This window comes from Neocloeon triangulifer, unplaced genomic scaffold (assembly GCF_031216515.1).
Source record: "Neocloeon triangulifer isolate White Clay Creek 2 clone unplaced genomic scaffold, ASM3121651v1 ptg000012l, whole genome shotgun sequence".
In the NCBI taxonomy this organism is placed as follows: Eukaryota; Metazoa; Arthropoda; class Insecta; order Ephemeroptera; family Baetidae; genus Neocloeon; species Neocloeon triangulifer.
The window spans coordinates 592,891-608,075 of NW_026775554.1; the positions used below are offsets into that span (position 1 = coordinate 592,891).

At 33.4% G+C, this 15,185-nt stretch overlaps 3 protein-coding genes across 8 annotated transcripts; all 3 read left to right on the top strand.

Annotated features, from left to right (window-relative positions):
* Positions 1-272: 272 nt before the first annotated feature.
* Positions 273-7,806, top strand: LOC132197311 (uncharacterized). The gene is made up of 7 exons (XM_059620530.1): positions 273-477; positions 1,048-1,232; positions 1,302-1,462; positions 4,724-4,863; positions 6,068-6,190; positions 6,246-6,499; positions 7,183-7,806. The coding sequence occupies exons 1-7, from the start codon at positions 394-396 to the stop codon at positions 7,607-7,609; spliced, it is 1,374 nt and encodes a 457-aa protein (XP_059476513.1). The 5' UTR covers positions 273-393; the 3' UTR covers positions 7,610-7,806.
* On the top strand, positions 2,503-3,372 carry LOC132197312 (acyl-coenzyme A thioesterase 13-like). Its single transcript, XM_059620532.1, has 3 exons — positions 2,503-2,657; positions 2,853-3,037; positions 3,111-3,372. The coding sequence occupies exons 1-3, from the start codon at positions 2,574-2,576 to the stop codon at positions 3,292-3,294; spliced, it is 453 nt and encodes a 150-aa protein (XP_059476515.1). The 5' UTR covers positions 2,503-2,573; the 3' UTR covers positions 3,295-3,372.
* Positions 7,807-8,690: 884 nt separating the features above from the next.
* Positions 8,691-10,160, top strand: LOC132197313 (uncharacterized). 6 transcript variants are annotated; one of them, XM_059620537.1, is made up of 5 exons: positions 8,694-9,126; positions 9,340-9,435; positions 9,491-9,607; positions 9,666-9,731; positions 9,859-10,160. In XM_059620537.1, exons 1-5 carry the CDS (start codon positions 9,034-9,036, stop codon positions 9,874-9,876), a joined length of 390 nt encoding a protein of 129 aa, XP_059476520.1. In that variant the 5' UTR covers positions 8,694-9,033; the 3' UTR covers positions 9,877-10,160. The 6 variants fall into 6 exon arrangements, with proteins under 6 accessions (XP_059476518.1, XP_059476517.1, XP_059476519.1 ...); XM_059620535.1 differs by lacking the exon at positions 9,859-10,160 and having other exon boundaries at positions 8,691-9,126; positions 9,343-9,435; positions 9,666-9,810; XM_059620534.1 differs by lacking the exon at positions 9,859-10,160 and having other exon boundaries at positions 8,691-9,123; positions 9,666-9,810.
* Positions 10,161-15,185: the final 5,025 nt, after the last annotated feature.

Genomic DNA, 15,185 nt, shown 5'->3' on the forward strand with positions numbered 1-15,185 from the left:
GCCAATGGGAGAGCTTCATGCCGCTCAACAGCCAATCAGCGAATAGAAAAGCGCGCCACAAGTTTAAAAGTTGTATTCTTTGCCGCTTGTTAATTTGGTCGCGTTATCTTTTTATCTGATTTTGCTTAAATCCATCTTAAATTTTAAGAACTTTGGTACTAAAACGCTTGAATTGAGAAAAAAATTACGTTTCCACCTAAATAATGTTCAGGGTTATTTGATGTTTCTAACTGTATTATTTAATGTGCAAGTTGGCAACACTGGATCACTATCTTGCTATCTAGATACATATGATTTGAGAATGAGGACTGTTTTCCTTTTTATCCTGCCGGCCGATTGAAAATTTTTTGCTCGGGCAGAAATTTTAATTAGAGATTGCCACAAAGGGAGATAATGGCTGGGAATTCTCTTAAGCTGGTCAGGGATGTGTTAAAATATTTGATCGACGCTCGAGGATTTGATCGAGTTATGGACAAGGTAAAAACAAATAATTCTAATTTTATATATAATTTTCGCTTTTTATTTATTTATTATTTTTTAAGATACTTTTTCCTCAACAATGATTTTTACTTTCAAAATAATTGTTGCGCTGGTTTGCGTCCTTTTCTATGTAAAAAGGGGTAAAAAGAAGGAAACATTTTGTTTTTAAATAATTTTTAAAAATTATGCACTTTTTTCTCTGAATGTTTGTTTTTCATAAACTGGAATGGAAGATGGAAGAGGCATGCAACCAGCATGATGCACGAGTGAAGCGGAAAGCCTACATCGCAAATCTGCAGGGGTTTTTTATTTGATTATTTGGCTTATCTCAATTGATTCATATCTTCGTTTCCATTGAACTTCAGTCTTATTGCTGTGTATGAAAGAAGCAACGGAAGCAAAAATTGTGCCTATTCATTGTTGCATATTTTTTTTTTAATTTATGCCGATTAATAATCAAAATTTTTACTGCACCTCTTTAATATCTGTTTTAGATTAATAAAAGATTAACATAAAATTGTTTTGAATGTAAAACACAAAATATGAACCGCGATTTGACCCTGGCAGGTCACAATAGTTTCCGCTGGCCAAGGAAAGTGCGTGGCCGAAATGGTGGTGGGCAAGGAGCACGAAAACAAGGGCGGCACCTTGCACGGAGGCCTGACCGCCACCCTCGTCGACGGCATTTCCACCCTCGCCCTCATGACCCACGACAAGGGCGTGCCTGGCGTGTCTGTCGACATTCACGTTTCGTAAGGAGCTTTTTTTTCACATTGCAGATTTTACTATTTTTTTTTTTCTTTCAAATCTGCGGTTTTTAGATATTTGAAGGCGGCGAAGGAAGGGGACAAGATCACGATCGACGCGATTACGAAAAAGGCTGGAAACTCGCTGGCGTTTCTCGACGTGCAAATCACGAACGCGGCCACCGGAGCCGTGATCGCCACGGGGACGCACACCAAATTCGTCGGCGAGAACTTGGGTAGTTTTCAATACGAAAAACCCAACAAATGATGTGAATTCAAAAGCAAAATTTTGTTACTTTCGCTGCTCTTGTGAAACAGTCTTCGGTGTAGTCGAATGTTGAGATTATTTAATTTATTTTTACGAAAAACTCTAATTAAAACTAAAAAATTATAAAAATAAATCTCTCGAAAAGTCTCACTTCAGATAAAACCCCTTTTACGTAAAATCTGATATCAATTTCTGATCATGCTGATTAAGTTATTTTGATCGAACGTGCAGTTTTAATCAGGCAAACGTCCCTTGCTTTCAAGTGGCTTTTCAAAGATAAAAAAGTCAAAATAACATTTGCGATTAAATTCGCGATCGACGCTAATTGCAGGTCCGAATTTCTACTTACGTAACTTGCCAATGAATTCTATAAATGATAGATTAAGTTTGCTAATCAGGTCACACGTGCGTTAAATTAGATTGTTTGTTGCAAAAATAGAAATTTTGTAGACGAATAGATAAGGAGTAATTTTGAGAACGGCAAAAGTTTTCCGCATAGTAAAGTGCTTAAAAATAAATCTAGCAATATTATTTAAGTAGAGATTAGTGTAAATTTCCAGAAATACGGTTCGCAATAATCAGGAAAATCCAATATTTAAAATGACGATTGAAAAAATGAAAAAAATTTTAATATGAACATTGAGAAGATCTAGTTCTAGGGCAAAAAACCATGTTATAGCCAGGGAGGATCCTTAAATGCTAATTATTAAAAAAAAAGGGGGGGGAATTTTGTTCATTGTTTAATGTTATGAATAAGAGAGAATTTGGGAATTATTTAATTTTCTGGAAATTCCTGGTTCTCCGAATTAATTTTTTTTATAAAATGTTATACTTTAAAGAATTTGGCGCCATCAAAATCTCTCACCTGTACCACGTAATGTTTTTGCAATTGGAGTACTTAACATTTGCACGCGATAGCGATTTCCTACTTTCGTTTCATTTTGGGTTTTTCCAATGACGTCAAAATCGGATTTATCTTATCTCCAAGCCCCTCGCATATATTAAATCAAGTGTTGCCGAAAAATCCACCAGTTGCATATTTTATAGGGGTGGTCAATTTGCTTACGAAAGTTTTGAAAATGGCAGCAAATCCGCTGAAGTACGTGAAGGGGGTCCTAAAATTTGTGATTGACCGTCGAGGATTCGACCAAGTGTTGGAAAAGGTTTTTTTTATTAATTAATTTAGGATCTTAACCAAAACAGAAAAATTTATTCAATCATACAAAAAGAAAATTCCGAAAATTCTCCCACTTAAAGTTTTACCGAATTTAATGTTGCAAATTTTATATTAATTTGATGAATTGAAACGAAATCTCAATTTGGGCGGACGAGACAAATTGGTGCGAATCAAATTGCAGCTGCAAATCGTTTCGGCCGGTCAAGGGAAATGCGTGGCGGAAATGATGGTGGAAAAGCAGCACACGAACCGGGGCAACACCCTGCACGGAGGAATGACCGACGCGCTGGTCGACGGCGTGTCCACCCTCGCCCTCATGAGCCACGAAAAAGGCACGCCCGGGATCTCGATCGGGATTCAAGTGCAGTAAGAATTTCTCTTCAAATCGAGAGATGATTTTTTTTTCTATAAATTTTCAAATTTTTATAAACGAAAATAGATACTTGGGGGCCGCGAAAGTGGGCGACAAGCTCGTGATCGACGCGGAAACCAAGAAGATGGGAAAGTCGCTGGCCTTCATGGACGTGCAAATCACCAACACGAGCACCGGCAGTCTGATTGCGTTGGGATCGCACACCATGTTGGTCGGCGAAAACTTTGGCGATTTCAAATACGAAAAGTAGTGATCTCTTGACAAATTTGTGCTTAGAAATAAAATAAATTTTTTTATAAAAAGTATAAATGATCGTGAATTTTCAAATTTCCAATCAATATTTTATGAATTAACATTACAAACGACTGCTGACTTGATGTGAGATTTCAAAATTAAGTTCAATGACCTTTTTTTTGAAAACATAAAATGCCAAGTGTGCTAGGTATGCTAGGTAAACATGCATGCGATTTGATGCAAAATCAGCTGATTTGGAATTTTTACTGATTTTTTTTTGTACAAAATTTATTTCGTCCTTGGTTTCTTGATTTTGAACAATTTGACTTTTTCAATGATAACAAATAATTAAACATTTCATGACCACTTTTTTTCAAATTTTGTTGCAAATTCCGATTTTTAGTGTCGTGGCGAGGAAAACATGTTGAAATAAGCGCCGAGCCAGTCATGGCATCACCTTTCATCTAAGGGCAAAATCGGTAGTGTCGGGGTAAACTCGGCACTTCTTCCAGCGGCCACCGATGGTGCTTGCTGCACCATTCGTGGCCGAGGAAGAGAGAGAGACAGGGCATCAGGTGACAGAGCAGCAAGATTGATAGATGAGTCGTTTATGAGTAGCCAAGTGGCACAGTTGCGTTTTGTAATATGTGCAAAGAAAAAGGCCAAATAATTACATCAAACCTTTGAAAGTAAGTAAAAATTGTGTCTATTAATTCTATTTACCCCAAACAAAAATGAATAAGAATTAAATAAGCAATCTTAGCATCAGGGATTATTTATTTCCCGACAAATGGCGCCATCGAGTTCTGATAAGACACGTGTATGTCAATAGCGGTGCACAAATATTTGTTAAAAACAAATAACAAGGCAACCCCTTTTTTACTTATCCATTCAATTTCATTTCAATTACTTCCTAAATTTTATCAGAAAGTTTACATAAAAAAAAAGATTTTTTTTTCTTGAACAGCGAAATTCAGTTTCCTATTTTTAATTATATTTTTATACAATGAAGTAAATTTTTATTCTTGTTCAAAAACGACTATTTTAAAACTCCTCATAATATGGCAACAAGTATATAAATTAAATTTTGAATGCAATTGCCTAATCGACATTGACACAGAAGCAGAGTGCACTGAAATATCTCGGCACTCGACTCAAATGTGGGTCATTAATTATGGGAGGTGCAGTTGGCCTCGTTTGAGGCTTGATTGTTTAATAATAGCGCGCGCGTTTCGATTCACTCGGTCGTGCGTCTTCGACCAGTCGAGAGGCTTATTTTGATTTGCCCCGAGAGTGAGACTAAATGTCCCAAAGTTTGCCGACCGAGATAAGAGTGGTGCAGGACGGAGCGAAGGTGCAGCCGGTCGTGCAGCGAGCACTGGTTTCACAAGAGCAGCTCCAGCGCTACATCAGCGTTTGCTTATTTGGGCCCGATTGCATTTCAGTTCCGATAGCGCCGCCGATTGCCGAAGAGGAGGAGGAGGAGCAGGTCATGCAGCCCGAGGACGTCCTTCGGCCCCTCAAAGAGGACCAAGTCGAAAAACTCCTGCAGGTTTTGGCCACGGATCTGCCCGACAGTTCTGTGGTAAATTTCAATTCCCTCGAAATTTATCTGCTTTTACGAATTTCGTCTCTAGGAATCAAAATTTTCACCATTCATTGGGGAGAGAAGGATTAAGATATATTTTTTTTTTTTAGATTTTCTTAGGTCTTCCTCTAATTTTTCTACGTAAAAAAAACACCTATGAAAGGTGGCGTGTTTTATTTTTAATTTTTTTCTAAATTTTTAAGCAATTTTGCTATTGCTTGTACAAACAAGAGTCAAACGCCAAAGGATAACAAATTTAATAAGCTTTTAAAACATCGCCAAGTATCCTTGAATTAAACAATTTTTGGTGCCAAAAATTATTGTTTGAATAAAAAGTCCATTTTTATTGTTTCTTTTTGTCAGCTCTTCTTAAAAGCATTTTAGTGAAAAATATTTCAGGCAAAATTTGAAGATAATTTAATTTTGCACATTTTTTGTGTTTCGCATTTTCTACTAAATCAAAGCGGGAAAAATTATAAATGCAGAAATATAAAAATTGAGATATTTTCTGATGTTGTAACCTTATGGGTGAAAATTAAACACGGACTTATGAAGCTCAAATTCACCTGAGATGTTGATCTGAGGGAGAATCGTGCCAATTTATAAACATTTCCTCTCAGCCGTTAAAATTTGGGCAATATTAATTGATCAAATGTAAACTTCTTACAAAATACAAGAAATATGGTTGAAGGTCCTCAAATTCCAACTCATTTTTTAACCTTTCCACTTTCATAACTTCGGTCACTTTTGATTTAGAAGAAAATGTTAATTACAAAATGTGTGCACAATTAAATTTGGTTACAGTTTTTTATCAAATATTTTACTCTAAAATAATTTCCAGAAGAGCTAGAACTAAAAGAAACCAATAAAAAATGACTAAAAGTTGACCTTTCCTAAAATAATTGAAATTTTTGGCGTCCAAATTTTCTTATTTAAGCAAACCTGGTATTTTTTTGAACGCCCATTAAATTTCCTATTGACTGGCGTTCGTTTCATGTTTGTGCAAACTATAGAAAAATTATGTGCATAAGAAAAGGTAACTTTTTACTTAGAAAGGCAAAGGTAGGAAATCTCAACAGATAAAGTGAAAATTTCAGACTGGCATGAATTTTTCCGAGTTGAAACCTCTCTTTCCTGGATATACAAATATTTTATAAAATATTTTATTGTATAATAATAAGGCAAATTATTAATGTTGCAGCCTTACAACTGGATAAAGAAGCAGACGGAATGGGCGAAAAAGTTGCCCGAAATCAAAGTGAGCATTTTGTGTCCGGACGGCGACTGGTCGGACGGAACGGTCGTCACCATGGTGGACGGACTGGTGAGTTTTTCACAGTTTCAAAAGGCTGCGGACTTGGACGTTTTGTTTTTGACAGGGCGAAAAGATAGTTTTCGGCACGCTGTACACCCTGGAGAAGGGCGGCGCGAAACTGAAAAAGGCGCTGACCGAGACCAAGCTGATTCCGTGGCATCGGTTTTCCCATTTCTCGGGGGTGCACGTGCGCCACATTCCCATTTGCGTCGAGATTTTGAGCGCCGTTGGAGTGAATCTTCACACGGGAAATTTGTACGTGCCGTGCCACATGCACTACGCCTCTGCCGAAGACGCCGCCAACATTGAAATTCCCGAGTAAGTTATATTGACTGCAATCCCTACTTTAAAGTGAATAAGTAAAAAAACACTGAAAAGACATTTTGAGCATCTAAAAATCAGACAATTAATAATCTTGGTAGACTTTTAACAAATCAAAAGTTAAAAAATACCACACTATATTATTATTTGAATAATTTTTTTGTTGTCAAGACTGCAACCAAAGTTTTTTGGCCACCAATTGATTCCTCTTGACCTGACCTTTCCAATGATGTGTCACACTTGATCTGTTAGAGTCACTTTGAATGTATTGGTGGGGGGAGTATTTGGACCAATGAGATCGCTTAATTCCTTTAATCGTCGTTTTCCCAGCTAAAATTACGGTGACCTTGATCTTTCTGGTCACCAATCGATTCCTTTTGACCTGACCTTTCCAATTATGTGCCACTCATTATATGTGTTGGTGCAATTATGAGTTTGGTGGTGGGGGAACCTTTCGGACCAATGAAATGGCTTGGTTGCCAAAATCTTCGTTTCTTAAACAAATATCACGATGACCTTGACCTTTTTGGTCACCAATCGATATCTCCTCCCTGACATTGAGCTTCCCAATTGAAAGCATCGCTCATGACTTTTAAGAGTAGATTTCTCTCAAATATAAATGATTAAATTGCACCAAATATGTTTGACTCGTGTGAAAATAAATATTGGAAAAATTGCAGACTTGCTGCGAACGTGCGCGTCGGCCCGCTGGACTTGAGCCACGTGGACACGGTGTGCAAGTACTGGCCGCACTACAGCGCCGACTACCGCCGCGTCGTCGAGAAAATGGTCGAGTTGAACCCTTCGTGCGGCGTGTTTGTGAGAAACGAGGACGGCGCCGAAGAATTGGCCGCCATGATCGTGCAGTCCGAGTACGGCGGCCTCGGCATCCTGCAGACGGTGCCCGAGCACCGCCGCAAGGGTTACGCCCTGACGGCGCTGAGGCACCAGGCGCGGGCCCTGGGCAGGGCCGGGGTCAGTCCGCACTGCCACGTCATCGTCGACAACTACAGGTCGGTGGAGCTGTTCAAGAAGAGCGGCCTCAAGCCCGTCGCCCTCACCAACTGGGTCTGCGCCAAGAGAAAAGAGGACAGAACCCTTCTTTAGAATATTAAAAAGAAATTAACATCAGCGTTTTCTCAAGATATATAATTTTGATACTGATTAAGTATTAAGAAATTTCCTTATCAGAAACTGAATTTCTCTCAATTCATTAACATGTGATCTGCAGAAATGACAGGAATTTCAAATAATGTACGTATTTTTGTTACAAGGATAAGCAAATAAAAACAGATTTCTCCCAACTGAATTAAAATTATTTCTAATAAAAAAAAAAAATACAACTTATTCGCCAATTTTTAGGCAACAAAGCCCAGTCCCAGATTCAATACAAAATTAATTAAAGGCGCAAGGCAAAAAAAGCTCAGAAATTCTGCTCAAATTTAAAATTTCAATCTGAGATGTAATAGCGAATTCCATTTAATTTTTTTGCATGTTGATTATTTCAAATATTGTTACATCTTTCTATAAATCATGAATTCTGATATTAGTCAAAAAAGCATAGCAGAATTGGATTTGAAAAAGTTCAAATTTCTCAAATTATGCAAAATAATTGCAAATTAATTGATTTCCCCGTGGATCCTTTTTCTTGTTATTTTATTTATCAATCCGATTGCGCGAGGACAAAGTCCGGCCACAAGACGACATTTCAATCTTTATTTTTGCCTCTTGTAAGGTTGACGAGCGCGCTAATTTTTGTGAAAAGAGCGCTGCTCAAATCCGGCAATTATATACAATTTATCCTATCCTAATCAAGATCCACCCTTTTTTCTTGATTCTAATTTAATTCGGGTTAATTATTGGCAAGTTTTCTTTTGTTTCGAGTTGGCAAAACAATTTGTACGTCAAGAAAAGGGCTAAATATTTTTTTTTATTGTTTTTATCACGTCAATTTAAAAGTGAATATCCTAGCTAGTACTTTTGTCAAGTTAAATAAAGAGTTTCATTTTTTTCTCGCACATTTTTTCAATAATTTTCCCGTAATTAATACGGTCGACTTGAGGAAAATGCAAGTGGCCCCCGAGTAAAAAAAAAACTTAATTGGTTTTCTTCGCGGTATTTGACATTTTTGGGCACACAGGATCAATTCATATTTACTCGATACCTCGAGTTGATCGCACCATTAATTAAAATGAAAAATCAAGAAAAGGTGCCGCTTTCAATTTTTTTTTTTTTTTAATTTATTTCTAATAGAAAATAGATTTATTTGATCTAATTTTACAAGTCCAGCCAAGTCTGAAGATGAAACGAGCGGTCTATTGAGCGCTCGTCAACATTATTGGCCTCTTTTAAAGCACCAAGTCGACTCAAGAAGATGTTATCGATTGACCTCGTGTCACTGAAAGACCTTTTTTGAGGGATCACGAGATCCGTTGGCGGATTTGCTTGTTGATAATAATTTTTCTCGTCGGCGCAATAAAAGCCGCATCGCGATTCGCAAATTTCTCCATTCGCGAATCCAGACGCACGCAATGGAGATGGTCCGATTTTTGTGGTTGTTCTTGGCCGTCGTCACCACCGAGCTGGCCGAGGACCAAAAACGAACCGACCAATCAACCCACGTAGTAAAAATTTATTCTAAATCTACTTGTGTTTTTCGGTATCGGTGTATTTTCGAACACAAAACGAAGGCGAATTTATAAGTTACAAATTTTATAATTTGATAAATTAAACACTTTTGCACTTTTTTCTGATTGTCAGTCTTGTAAGTTAGAAATTAGCTCAGCGTTTGGATTCAAATTTTATGAACACAAACTTTAATTCCCAATAAAAAAAAGCAGATGGAAGAAGAAGAAGAAGTGACGGACTTTCAAAAAGGGCTCATGAAAATTGTTAATGAAACAAACGAGAAACTCAAATTCTTGACGAGCCTCGTAAGTATTTTATTGAATTTCTCAAAACACGGATTTTTTGATAATTTTGAAACAGGCGGTTGACATGAAAACTGCGATGGACGAGCAAAACCAGGAGAACAAGAAAAATTTCAACGAGACCAACCAGAGGTTTCTGGAATTGGCCGCGATCATTGACGAGCACCACAAACAGGTCCAAACTTTTGAAAATTAAGCAATAATAAATAGGACTTTAAATAATTTTCAAACAGGCGATCAAAGATAATCAGGATTTGGCGCAAAAAGTGGACGAGAGATTCAATCATTGGGAAAATGTGGTAAAATATAATAAATTACACAAGGTTGACCAAAAAGATGGAAAATTATTTAAAATTGATCAAATTAAATAAAAATGATCCCAACTTTCAAAGTTGAAAACTATTTTTATTGCGATTAATTTGCTAGAGACTTTGGATGCTGTGAAGAGGGGAAGTGACGGAGAAAAGCTGCTGGCGAAACCGGAAAAGCGCCGGGATAAAGATGAAATTCTAGAACCGCCAATTGATCTTAAAATTCCCTCTATTCCAGTAATTGAGAAAGTCCTAAAATTATCAAGGTTTAAAAAAATTTCTGGTCTAAATTAAAAATTTTTAAATAAAACGTCTGAAAACAATTAAAGACGTTGCTTGAAAAATCAATGTCGTCTCATGGAAAGTCCTAAAATTATCAAGGTTTAAAAAAATTTCTGGTCTAATTCAACAATTTTTAAATAAAACGTCTGAAAACAATTGAAGACGTTGCTTGAAAATTCAATGTCGTTTCATGGAAAGTCCTAAAATTATCAAGGTATAAAAAAATTTCTGGTCTAATTTAACAATTTTTAAATAAAACGTCTGCAAACAATTGAAGACGTTGCTTGAAAATTCAATGTCGTTTCATGGAAAGTCCTAAAATTATCAAGGTATAAAAATATTTCTGGTCTAATTTAAAAATTTTTAAATAAAACGTCTGAAAACAATTAAAGACGTTGCTTGAAAAATCAAGGTCGTCTCATGGAAAGTCCTAAAATTATCAAGGTTTAAAAACATTTCTGGTCTAATTTAAAAATTTTTAAATAAAACGTCTGAAAACGATTAAAGACGTTGCTTAAAATTCAATGTCGTTTCATGGAAAGTCCTAAAATAATCAAGGTTTAAAAACATTTCTGGTCTAATTTAAAAATTTTTAAATAAAACGTCTGCAAACAATTGAAGACGTTGCTTGAAAATTCAATGTCGTTTCATGGAAAGTCCTAAAATTATCAAGGTATAAAAAAATTTCTGGTCTAATTTAACAATTTTTAAATAAAACGTCTGCAAACAATTGAAGACGTTGCTTGAAAATTCAATGTCGTTTCATGGAAAGTCCTAAAATTATCAAGGTATAAAAAAATTTCTAGTCTAATTTAAAAATTTTTAAATAAAACGTCTGAAAACAATTAAAGACGTTGCTTGAAAATTCAATGTAATTTCATGGAAAGTCCTAAAATTATCAAGGTTTAAAAAAATTTCTGGTCTGATTTAATAATTTTTAAATAAAACGTCTGAAAACGATTAAAGACGTTGCTAGAAAATTCAACGTCGTTTCATGGAAAGTCCTAAAATTATCAAGGTATAAAAATATTTCTGTTCTAATTTAAAAATTTTTAAATAAAACGTCTGAAAACAATTAAAGACGTTGCTTGAAAAATCAAGGTCGTCTCATGGAAAGTCCTAAAATTATCAAGGTATAAAAAAATTTCTGGTCTAATTTAACAATTTTTAAATAAAACGTCTGCAAACAATTGAAGACGTTGCTTGAAAATTCAATGTCGTTTCATGGAAAGTCCTAAAATTATCAAGGTATAAAAAAATTTCTAGTCTAATTTAAAAATTTTTAAATAAAACGTCTGAAAACAATTAAAGACGTTGCTTGAAAATTCAATGTCGTTTCATGGAAAGTCCTAAAATTATCAAGGTATAAAAATATTTCTGGTCTAATTTAAAAATTTTTAAATAAAACGTCTGAAAACATTTAAAGACGTTGCTTAAAATTCAATGTCGTTTCATGGAAAGTCCTAAAATAATCAAGGTTTAAAAACATTTCTGGTCTAATTTAAAAATTTTTAAATAAAACGTCTGCAAACAATTAAAGACGTTGCTTGAAAAATCAATGTCGTCTCATGGAAAGTCCTAAAATTATCAAGGTTTAAAAAAATTTCTGGTCTGATTTAATAATTTTTAAATAAAACGTCTGAAAACGATTAAAGACGTTGCTAGAAAATTCAACGTCGTTTCATGGAAAGTCCTAAAATTATCAAGGTATAAAAAAATTTCTGGTCTACTTGAACAATTTTTAAATAAAACGTCTGCAAACAATTAAAGACTTTGCTTGAATTTCAATGTCGTTTCATGGAAAGTCCTAAAATTATCAAGGTATAAAAATATTTCTGGTCTAATATAAAAATTTTTAAATAAAACTTCTGAAAACAATTAAAGACGTTGCTTGAAAAATCAAGGTCGTCTCATGGAAAGTCCTAAAATTATCAAGGTTTATAAACATTTCTGGTCTAATTTAAAAATTTTTAAATAAAACGTCTGAAAACGATTAAAGACGTTGCTTAAAATTCAATGTCGTTTCATGGAAAGTCCTAAAATAATCAAGGTTTAAAAACATTTCTGGTCTAATTTAAAAATTTTTAAATAAAACGTCTGCAAACAATTGAAGACGTTGCTTGAAAATTCAATGTCGTTTCATGGAAAGTCCTAAAATTATCAAGGTTTAAAAAAATTTCTGGTCTGATTTAATAATTTTTAAATAAAACGTCTGAAAACGATTAAAGACGTTGCTAGAAAATTCAACGTCGTTTCATGGAAAGTCCTAAAATTATCAAGGTATAAAAAAATTTCTGGTCTAATTTAACAATTTTTAAATAAAACGTCTGCAAACAATTGAAGACGTTGCTTGAAAATTCAATGTCGTTTCATGGAAAGTCCTAAAATTATCAAGGTATAAAAAATTTCTGGTCTAATTTAACAATTTTTAAATAAAACGTCTGCAAACAATTAAAGACGTTGCTTGAAAATTCAATGTCGTTTCATGGAAAGTCCTAAAATTATCAAGGTATAAAAAAATTTCTAGTCTAATTTAAAAATTTTTAAATATAACGTCTGAAAACAATTAAAGACGTTGCTTGAAAAATCAAGGTCGTCTCATGGAAAGTCCTAAAATAATCAAGGTTTAAAAAAATTTCTGGTCTGATTTAATAATTTTTAAATAAAACGTCTGAAAACGATTAAAGACGTTGCTTGAAAATTCAATGTCGTTTCATGGAAAGTCCTAAAATTATCAAGGTTTAAAAAAATTTCTGGTCTGATTTAATAATTTTTAAATAAAACGTCTGAAAACGATTAAAGACGTTGCTTGAAAATTCAATGTCGTTTCATGGAAAGTCCTAAAATTATCAAGGTTTAAAAAAATTTCTGGTCTGATTTAATAATTTTTAAATAAAACGTCTGAAAACGATTAAAGACGTTGCTAGAAAATTCAACGTCGTTTCATGGAAAGTCCTAAAATTATCAAGGTATAAAAATATTTCTGGTCTAATTTAAAATTTTTTAAATAAAACGTCTGAAAACAATTAAAGACGTTGCTTGAAAAATCAAGGTCGTCTCATGGAAAGTCCTAAAATAATCAAGGTTAAAAAACATTTCTGGTCTAATTTAAAAATTTTTAAATAAAACGTCTGCAAACAATTGAAGACGTTGCTTGAAAATTCAATGTCGTTTCATGGAAAGTCCTAAAATTATCAAGGTATAAAAATATTTCTGGTCTAATTTAAAAATTTTTAAATAAAACGTCTGCAAACAATTGAAGACGTTGCTTGAAAATTCAATGTCGTTTCATGGAAAGTCCTAAAATTATCAAGGTTTAAAAAAATTTCTGGTCTGATTTAATAATTTTTAAATAAAACGTCTGAAAACGATTAAAGACGTTGCTTGAAAATTCAATGTCGTTTCATGGAAAGTCCTAAAATTATCAAGGTTTAAAAAAATTTCTGGTCTGATTTAATAATTTTTAAATAAAACGTCTGAAAACGATTAAAGACGTTGCTTGAAAATTCAATGTCGTTTCATGGAAAGTCCTAAAATTATCAAGGTTTAAAAAAATTTCTGGTCTGATTTAATAATTTTTAAATAAAACGTCTGAAAACGATTAAAGACGTTGCTAGAAAATTCAACGTCGTTTCATGGAAAGTCCTAAAATTATCAAGGTATAAAAATATTTCTGGTCTAATTTAAAATTTTTTAAATAAAACGTCTGAAAACAATTAAAGACGTTGCTTGAAAAATCAAGGTCGTCTCATGGAAAGTCCTAAAATAATCAAGGTTTAAAAACATTTCTGGTCTAATTTAAAAATTTTTAAATAAAACGTCTGCAAACAATTGAAGACGTTGCTTGAAAATTCAATGTCGTTTCATGGAAAGTCCTAAAATTATCAAGGTTTAAAAAAATTTCTGGTCTAATTTAAAAATTTTTAAATAAAACGTCTGAAAACAATTAAAGACGTTGCTTGAAAATTCAATGTCGTTTCATGGAAAGTCCTAAAATTATCAAGGTTTAAAAAAATTTCTGGTCTGATTTAATAATTTTTAAATAAAACGTCTGAAAACGATTAAAGACGTTGCTAGAAAATTCAATGTCGTTTCATGGAAAGTCCTAAAATTATCAAGGTTTAAAAAAATTTCTGGTCTGATTTAAAATTTTTTAAATAAAACGTCTGAAAACGATTAAAGACGTTGCTAGAAAATTCAACGTCGTTTCATGGAAAGTCCTAAAATTATCAAGGTATAAAAAAATTTCTGGTCTACTTGAACAATTTTTAAATAAAACGTCTGCAAACAATTAAAGACGTTGCTTGAAAATTCAATGTCGTTTCATGGAAAGTCCTAAAATTATCAAGGGATAAAAAAATTTCTAGTCTAATTTAAAAATTTTTAAATAAAACGTCTGAAAACAATTAAAGACTTTGCTTGAAAATTCAATGTCGTTTCATGGAAAGTCCTAAAATTATCAAGGTATAAAAATATTTCTGGTCTAATTTAAAAATTTTTAAATAAAACTTCTGAAAACAATTAAAGACGTTGCTTGAAAAATCAAGGTCGTCTCATGGAAAGTCCTAAAATTATCAAGGTTTAAAAACATTTCTGGTCTAATTTAAAAATTTTTAAATAAAACGTCTGAAAACGATTAAAGACGTTGCTTAAAATTCAATGTCGTTTCATGGAAAGTCCTAAAATAATCAAGGTTTAAAAACATTTCTGGTCTAATTTAAAAATTTTTTAATAAAACGTCTGCAAACAATTGAAGACGTTGCTTGAAAATTCAATGTCGTCTCATGGAAAGTCCTAAAATTATCAAGGTTTAAAAAAATTTCTGGTCTGTTTTAAAAATTTTTAAATTAAACGTCTGAAAACGATTAAAGACGTTGCTTGAAAATTCAATGTCGTTTCATGGAAAGTCCTAAAATTATCAAGGTTTAAAAAAATTTCTGGTCTGATTTAATAATTTTTAAATAAAACGTCTGAAAACGATTAAAGACGTTGCTAGAAAATTCAACGTCGTTTCATGGAAAGTCCTAAAATTATCAAGGTATAAAAAAATTTCTGGTCTAATTTAACAATTTTTAAATAAAACGTCTGCAAACAATTAAAGACGTTGCTTGAAAATTCAATGTCGTTTCATGGAAAGTCCTAAAATTATCAAGGTATAAA